We start from the raw sequence: 9445 nt of genomic DNA, 5'->3' as shown, positions 1-9445 counted from the left end.
TAACAACACAATAAGTAAAGAGAACAACCTAGACATATATATATAAAAAAAGAAAAAGAAAAAATGTATAAAATGTATAAATAAGCTGTATACTTGTAAGTAAAAATAAAAATATAAGGTGCAGTGAACAGATAAGACAGACGTAAGGAAGTTGCGACACTTTTCAGTTCCTGTGTGCAGACCACGTGTAAAGTGGTGATACAGTGTGATATTCATGTCATTGTTCTGGGTGGAGCGACTATAATATTACTTTACAAACACTGTGTGGATCAACTGTTTGACCGTGATCATTTGGGACGAACAAGCTCTAAAGCAAACATTACAGCGAACTTCACATTGTTTACTTTGACAGGGCTTTTTCCAAAGGAGAGCAGGCGGTTCACTGCAGGCAGATACGACTCACTTTGAGGACAGGAATTATTTCTATTATTATGTTTTATCTTTTCATTTTAGTGCAGCTAATTGGCATAAAGGGAACTGCAACCTGACTTTAATTACACAACCCTGCGTTGGAAAATGACAAATAACTGCGTGTCTCTGAGGAAATGTTTCCACTAGAGCTGAAACAATGCGTTGATTAATCGATTAGTCCATCAGCGGGAAAAAAATCAGCCAGAAGACGTTTCCTGGTTCCTTCTTCTCAAAATGAGGATTTTCACCTCTTTTTGTTTGTTTTTTGTTATTAAATAAACATAAATATATTAAATTAAATATCTTCAGATTGCTGAAGTGTTGGCCGGATGACATTACGTTGAGATTTTCCATTTTAAATTGGGATCGTAGTTTGTTTTTGCTAATTTACGGGCCAAACAATTAATCAAGAAAACAATCAGCCAGACAACTCCACTGCGACTCCAGTGTGTCTGAGCTTCTTCTTCTTTAAAATGTATTTATTGGACGCCAAACAGACTTTCACAGACTCACTCTAACACCAAACATCAAACACATGACTTTAATTTCTCTCTTTCTTCTACTGCGCAAAAATTCCTGCAACACATTTCTCTCAGCGCTGCCATTAATGTGAACCTCACCATGAATGCTGAGAGAACATGAACGTGTCTTAGAAACAGCAGCTTATATGACGACGCGTAAATAAGGGTGTAGAATTGGTCAGGTCCTGAAAATAGCATAAGGAGGAACACTGACTGCAAGGCGAGAATTACTGCAAGTTTATATCAAACTGTTAAAAACCCAGTGACTCAGACGCTGGCCTTCACTATGCACGCTGATAAACAGAGCTCCAACTAATGTTTACTCATTTTCAGATTGTTTTCTTGATCAGAAACAGCTTTTAAACTTTCCCTGAGCTGAATATTAATTTACTGTCATTGGAGAAAACTAAGAAAAACCAGCAAATATTCATTTGAGGAGCTAGAAACCAGTCATTTTTTGAGGCGGGTTGCTTAAAGGAATGATTTAGACGATTAATTAGTATTAAAACTGTTGCTGATTAATCAATTGTTTCTTATAAATTATGAAAACATGTGGCTGTAACCTTGCTTGTGTAATTATTTGCGAGTCATACGGAGATCATTTATTAACCTTTATGTCTCTATATATGTCACCGCCTAAAAATAACCACACGATGACACCAAGTAGCGCAGGGTTGATGGCGAAACTCTCACGCTTCCTTTCTGTCTTTCCTGTAAACAAACTGTTCTCACAACCCTTTCATACTGGTTTAAAACACGTAAAACGAGCAGAAACGCAGGATAAAACCAACGCATTTACACTGGAAGTAGCTTTAATATCAGATGACCCACGATCGGCCCACTTAGCTGCGGCTGACCTCTCCTCGTTGGCACCACCAATGCAAATATTTGAGCGTGAGTCAGACAGGTGGCTGCCGATCGACGTAGGAAAACATAAAGGAGTAAACAGACGACGCAAACAGAGCGAGAGCAAAAGAGAACACAAAGGAATAGAGTGATAAAAATAAAACTGTTTATCCAGGTCGCTGTTGGATTGACCTTCATTTCTCGAGGAAGATGTGTGAAGAGTAATCTTGGATGACATTTTTAAACATAAATTACTGCTATTGCTTTTGTAATAAACTAATAAATCTTTGGACGGGTACTTTCACCTCTTCTCTTAGCATTTATAAGCAGTATATACATATTTAATAAACGGTTTAAAACATATACATATATATATAAAAGGACATTTTTAAGGGTTTGTTAATGTGCCGTATTTGTCCACAATTATAACTAACTATGGAGACATATTTTACACGTGCTATACTATATTATTATTCATAATCTGTTTGTATACCACAAATAAATAAATAAACTATTAAACACATCTGCTTACAACCACATTATAGCGTTATATTCATATAATGCTCATCAGTGCTACACAGGGAAGGGGCGGTTAAAGTAAAGAGTTACCATCAACAGTAAAAAGGTTGTTAATTGCAGTCCTAAAAGTGTGCAGCGAGTAAAGAGAATAAATATGTCTTTGTCATTGTGTACTTCCTCCTGTCTTGTCGGCTTCTTCCTGAGATGATTATCAGATTTGCTCTCGGTGCCAGAGTTCACCGTGTGAAGCGTCGTCGAGCGACTCAGTGGAGGAGGCGGAAAGAGAGAGAAACGGGATGATCTGACGTGAGACGAGTCGCATGATACAGTCGGTTACACTCTGAAAATCTGGTCATAAGATTCACATTCCTCGCTTTAAAGCACTCGAAACACAGGAGGAGGAGGAGGAGGTGGTGTTCAGGTAAGTCCGGGGGATTTGAGACGTCCTCGTGTTTGTGTTCCTCCCTGTTTTCATTGAATTTGATATCAAACAAACATGTGAGCCTGTGTAGAAGAAATGAGGAATCAAGAGGAGGATGTCACAGGTTATGTGGGCGTTTGCTCATCAGGTGATTTAACAGATGAGGAACAAACGGTCTCTTAACCTTAAATAAGGGTAACAAAAGAGTTCAATCTTAGATAAACTAACAGTAATGCCACAAAACTAGTCCTGGCAGTGACATAATCCTGCCCAAAAAAAAAGATAAGGTGCTTTATCTTGATGAGAAAAATCCCACAGGACAATACACATGCCAGGTTTTGTTTCCTGTTTGCTCGCTTTTTGCTTTCAATTTTCACCACAACAAGCTGCATTCACTTCTCAAGTCACATTGTTGTTTTTACAGTTTAAAGAAGTTGCTACTCACCCAGAAGATAAAGTTGAAAAAGAAGATCAGGAACTTCACACATTTCATACCTCCCTCCACAGCCATGGCTGGTGAGGATCAGTTGCCTTTAACATAAACAAAAGACATTTCATTCAAGGCAGTTATATGGACAGTATAAATCAGCTGTAATATGAGCAGCAGTACCGGAATATGTGAGTCATTTTAAGTAGGAACTTTAGCTATAAAAGGCCTTGACCAGTCAACAGGACATGTGTGCCGAAACTGCGCATTTTATTCATCATTACAAACGCGGGTCAGTGAATCACACACGCTCCTTTTGTTCCACTAAATTAAATTACGGCCACATTTTCCTTTAATATAACAAAAGAGAAAAACAAAGTTTGGAGCTACCAGCTAAAAACAGCAAACGAGCACTCAAATAAAAAAAAAAATAGAAAGAGAAAAGTAGGGCAGGGCTCTTCAAAGTCAAACAAATAAAAGTGTTACGGTCTGTAAAGGCCTCGCTAGCTTTATACGACACTTAAAGGCCTTAAAGGGGATAAAAAAAGCTCGGTTTATTTATTTTTAAATGAATAAACAACCCCTGTCCCTGCCCTGCTGCCCCCGGACCGTTAACCACCAACAATGCCACCTTTGTTAAAACCAGAGCGCATTTCTCTGATTGAATCAGTCACACAGTTTTAACGACTGAGTTAGTTAACGTTAGTTAACGTTAGTTAACGTTAGATAAACCACGCCGAAAACAGCGACGACGTCAACTGACAATCAAAACCGTCAACGGCTGAAGTTCCACAATGTCCAAACGGTCAGCGGGAAAGTTTTAAAATGATTATTATAAGTGAGTAAAAGTTCGTTAATGGCTAACCTTTTTTTTTTGTGAAGAAGGTCTTTGAGATCCTGCGATGGGAAGAGAGGACGACGATGTGTAAATCAACTTTTAGCGTCTCGGCTTCTGTCTCACTACTAACTCCCCCCACAATGGCCGTAAACGCAACGTGCTGCCTTTGCGGTCTCCACGTTAAAACCCAGAACTGTCGCCGCCTCCTATCTAAGACACATATTGTTTTGGGTATAAATATATTATAAACCCGATGAACTGTACAATGAAGCAGATGATTTCCTCTAAATATTGCTCAGAGATGAGTTTTCCTGACTTCCTGACAATTCTCTGTCTGTGTATTTTAAATTAAGTTTTAACAGCCATACATACTATCTAAAGAAGAAGAAGAAATACTTTATTGATTCCCTAGGGGGAAATAGTTTTTTTCACTCTTTTTATGTGGACATGCAAAGGGGAGAGATGGTGGAGTAATGGGGCCACGTTACCAAGCGCCCCATGGACAGTTTCGGGGTTAGGTTGCCTTGCTCAAGGGCACATCAGCAGTGCACAGGAGGTGAAACTGGCACCTCTCCAGCTACCAGTCCACACTGTGGGACTTGAACCGGCGACCCTCTGGTTCCCAAGCCAAGTCCCTACTGAGCTACTGCCGCCCCTAAACCAGTGGATCCTAACCTTAGGGATCACCAACGCTTCACTTGGGGTTGCTTCTTGATTTTAGATAATAACTTTTATATTAAATATATGCTGTAGGCCGAAAGAAAACTAAATAAAACATGTTTTATGTGTTTTAGGGAGAGACGAGCATTGGAAATTAGCTGTGATACATTGCATTGGATAGTTGTGAATAGAGCCGTAATAAAGAGCAGATAACAGACAAGCAGCGGAGGTTATTTATGACCAGAATTATGACTATTATAACGTATTATAGGCTGTACTAAACACATCAACAGTACTGGAAGTCCGTATGAAATATTCTCTCCATCTATTGTTATTCCTATTTTGGGGGATTCTAATTTACAGTCATAGGGAATTGAAAATTGCATCTAAGAAACACAATTCCTCAAACAGTTCCTCTATTACATAGGCTATTGAGTAATATACCTAGACGGCTGAGTAACTGCGTGCTTGAGTAATATTTTTTTCTAAATGACCACTGAACTTAATGCAGAACCTGAGTCATGTTGCAATTTTTTTTCCATGTTAGGACATATATGACTCTTTATCCATCATAAGACAGCATTTTGTTTGGTAACTCTCAGTGACGTGGAGCAGCAGTAATAAAGATAATAAATGTATAATATGAAGAGTTTGGCCAAACTTTTCTATGCAAAGGCCCCAAAAGACGATTAGCTTATCGGCCGAGGCTCCCCTTTTGTAAGATGTGTTTAAAAACCCACTGACAATATAGTTGCCTTGCTTTTATTAATTCATTAATATTTACATTTGCATATCAAACCTTTATTCATTCCATTAGATTCAATATTTCTGTTTTCCATTATAAGCATTGTTTGTCAGTTCACTTTAAAAGCATCCAACAACGTTTCTGATCTGCTCATCGTGTCTTCGTCCTCTTTCAAAAAACATATAAACTTTTCTGAGTTCGCATTAGCTAGTGACCATGCCAACGCTGATGAGGTTGGACTGGCAGGCAATCAGAAAGATGGGAAAGACACATAAAATGGCAATATATTATATATTATTAGTGATTATATTTTATAATAATACTTCATTTTTTTATTATCTTTCCAAAAATGTTTTTTAGTTATCCACTGTACAGCACTTTGGTCAGTTNNAAATGTACTTACTTACTTACTTACTAAATTTGCTGAAGCCCCACCTTGATGCCCCTGACAGCCCCCAAGGAGGACCCTAACCCCTACTTTGAGAACCACTGCAATGGACTCAATCAATGACTACAGTTAGTCAGGCTGTAACCTAAATGCTCATTGTTCCACAAGCATATCAGAAAAACAAACAACTGAGTAATTCACATCCCCTGAGCATATCATAATAGACTGATAATATCAGCTATAGACTTGGTTCAGTGTAACATTTCACTGTGCACTGGTCTCTATGTAAACAATACAGTACAAAAGAGTACTTTCATTTGACTGGTTTATGAATAAATATGTGTGTTACAATTGGTGACACATATTCAGGGTTCAGCTTCATTCTCTCTGATCTCTAACCTCTTATACAGCACCACTGACTGCATTACTACAGACATATTTGAAAGTTTTCCCCTTCTGTAAACTGTGGGGCCACGATGATTACAGCAGCGCCGTGTGGTTCAGCATTGCGCTTTAATGCCAGAGGTCGATGGCAGAGCTGTACACCACGAAGTCATGAGGGCCAGGGTGTCGTTAAAAAATAAAAAAGGAACTAGCGTAAAAGTGTAACAATTGAGTGCAATACCAGCATGATATTTGATCACAACATTTACAACTGTGCTTTGCTATGACATGTTGGTTTGTGCCCCTCCTGGCTTGATGTTGTGCAACTCATTTGAGCTACTTTTTCTTTTTTTTCTTTACCCGTACCCATTGTACTACCCTGTACTGTGTCAGGGTGCAGACAGTTTCAACCTGTATGGACACATCCAATGAACAAGGGAGATCAGTATATCTGGGCATGCATGGTAACTTATACTCCAACTGTTTTCATTTTTGCGTCGTCTGTTTTTATTGTATGTTGGTGGGTGTTTGTGTGTAGTTGTCTCCTGTTTGTGTTTTTTGTTTATACATGTAAAGTTAAAAAACAACAAAAAACAAAGCTCTTATGTCTTCTGAACGCCCCACAGGGTTTAATCAGTGTTGGGTCCTCGTTCACTTTAAAAATAAATGATTTTAGGGAGACTCGTCCAATGCAACAATCACTTACTGTACTTACTGTTACTGTATCAGAACCAGCAGCTTACAGAATTACTACTTTTAATTTGATTCAGTCAAAACTTTGTAAGTTGCAATCAGTTTTAGTTTTTTCAAATCAAATATTGCCACCAATTTTGGAAGTAATAATATTTGATGGCTTCCTCCTTGTTTTAATACTTAAGCTTCCAGCTGGGTGTCAGTTTGTCTTTTTTCCTGATAAGGTTGTTAGCTGCCACCTAGTGGTACAAGTGGTGCTCAAGAAGATTATAGAGATGTAACGCCTCTGTCACTTGACTGCTAATTTTTCTTACCTTAAAATCTATGTTAAGCCCTAATACATACACCCGACACTGTGTTTTCATGGGACAAATCCACTGGTAAACTTTTATAATAGTAGCTTATCTTTCAGCAGCCCCCAAATCTCTCCTTGTATTTACTTACTCCACCAATGTCAAACTACAGGTGCTACCAAAGGTACACAGTTTAGTTAAAGAGTTTCCAATGCGGGCTCCACTATCTTAAAATGAACTACAAAAACTAATTGCAGTCACATGAGATTATTTTAAATATAAAATCACGGACATTTAATTGACTGAAATGGATAAAAGCTTTGCTTGTTATATTATTATTTACAATAGGTTAAACCAGGAGTCAGCAATGTTAGCACAGCAATAAACGCTTCTTATCTGCATCTTTCTTATTAAAGCACTTTGTGGCTGTATATAGAGATTAGAGATGTAGAGTGCTCTCCTATATAATTACAATTTCCTGATTATGGGAAAAAAAAAAAAAATTTTAAATGTTGCAATGCACGTTGCCAATATGGATGAAATAAAACTACACATCTGTTAGAGATTTAAATTTGAAACTTAATGTTAATTATAATGTTAATGTGGCACACTGATTAAAAGGAAAACTTAAAAATTGCACTTAAGATAGTCAACCCCTGCACTCAACAATACATATTTCCATACATGATCACAGGACTGTAACCACAATTGTAGAAATACTGGGGTCATGATTCTCCCAGCAGAACCTCACCCATCTAAACATTTAGGCTATATAAGTATGTTGATTGACACGTATGTACTATATTTGTGGTAGAGCATTTACATACTATCTTCTCTATCTATTTGCACTGCTTACTGTTTGCACTGTTTACTGTGTTAAGTTAACTTTAATTTTATTTTAGTTAACTTATTTTTTTTTTATTCTAATGTATGTTTAATGTATGTTTAATGTATGTTTAATGTATGTCTTGTATGCTACTGGATGCTNNTCGGGATAAATAAAGTATCTATCTCTTATATTTTTTTTGTCTTCTTTCTTTATTTTTTTATAAGAATTATTAAATAATTTTATTCAGTTATTTTACTTTTTTAAATACTTCTAATAATTCTTCTACTCTTATTTTTGTATTTATGTATTCATTATTTTTTTTTATTTATCTTTATATTTATATCTTTATATTATATTTATTTATCATATTTATATTATATTTATTTATTTATCACTTTGCTTTGTCTGTGACTTTGTAAACTCTGTTTTTAAAAGGTGCTATAAAATAAACGTATTTTTATATTATGTCATTATTATTATATTATTATTAATATAATATATAATAATAGTCATATATTTTTAAAATAATATATTATTATTATAATTGTTAAGATTATTGTTATCATTATTATTATCATTATTATTATTATTATTATTATTACCATTATTATTATTATTAGTATCATTATTATTATCATTATTATTATCATCATTATTATTATTATTATTGTTATCATTATTATTATCATTATTATTAGTAGTAGTATTATTATTAGTATTATTATTATCATTATTATATGACCAAGTGTATGTGAAATGAGTCCCTGTGTTGGTGTCCACCAACTACTGAGGAAAATATTCGGCTCTTAAGCTGCTAAATGCTTTCTTTTAGCAAGAAAGAGAAATGAACCAAAACAGTACAGTTGTGGGGCATAAAACTAAATGCTAAAATGCACCGTAGAGCTGAGGGCCACTGCAGAATCAGGCGATAATTCTCTGTGGGTTCCATCACGCTGCGCAACACCTGTTATATTACACAATCATTGTTAAAATAAATTCAATGATGTGACGAATACAATTCTATTATGAAGCTGAAAATCTCAAAACTCGGGCAAATAAAACCTTAGCTATCTGCATGGTTATATACTACCAGCTGTGATTTTGCTAAACCAACCCTTCCATCTGACAAGTAAAAGTACCCTTTTTCCTATAGGCCAGTGACCTGGGCCTACCTGTGGTGAAGCTTCTTGTAGAAGACATCCTTAGTTTTACATCGGGGTCCTGGTCCATGGCAGCAATGGTGGCTTGCCTATTTTTGGCAGGCCACTGCATCACTGCATCATTTTCTCCACTGCAGAGGTGCATGGTCATGCCAACATAGTCTGGGTAGGCAGTGTCTCTTCCATTTGGATAAACACTGATACCGAATGAGTAGCCCTCCGAGTTGTAGAAGCACTTGCTTTTAACCGAACTGCCAGCGACAGTGGTGGCGAGCATGGCGGTGAAGTTGTGGATTTGCCAGACTGCACT

General features: G+C 36.6%; 1 protein-coding gene across 2 annotated transcripts in view; it reads right to left on the bottom strand.

The window, feature by feature from the left end:
- The window catches only part of cd63 (CD63 molecule), a 9263-nt gene extending 5114 nt beyond the window's left edge, over window positions 1–4149 (bottom strand). Inside the window, exons 1-2 of one of the 2 annotated variants that reach the window (XM_035656850.1) lie at window positions 4011–4149; window positions 3164–3249 (exon numbers count right to left, since the gene is read on the bottom strand). In XM_035656850.1, the coding sequence (XP_035512743.1) occupies window positions 3164–3229 (66 nt within the window). In that variant the 5' untranslated portion in view covers window positions 3230–3249; window positions 4011–4149. Of the gene's footprint in view, window positions 1–3163; window positions 3254–4010 lie in introns of both variants that reach the window. The other variant, XM_035656851.1, reaches the window with a different exon arrangement.
- Between the last annotated feature and the right edge of the window lie 5296 nt (window positions 4150–9445).

The sequence above is a fragment of the Morone saxatilis genome, unplaced genomic scaffold (genome assembly GCF_004916995.1).
Source record: "Morone saxatilis isolate NCDOM2014 unplaced genomic scaffold, NCSU_SB_2.0 Contig15, whole genome shotgun sequence".
NCBI lineage: Eukaryota > Metazoa > Chordata > Actinopteri > Moronidae > Morone > Morone saxatilis.
The sequence above is the reverse complement of the archived record's forward strand: the minus strand, read 5'-3'. Positions and strand labels throughout refer to the sequence as shown.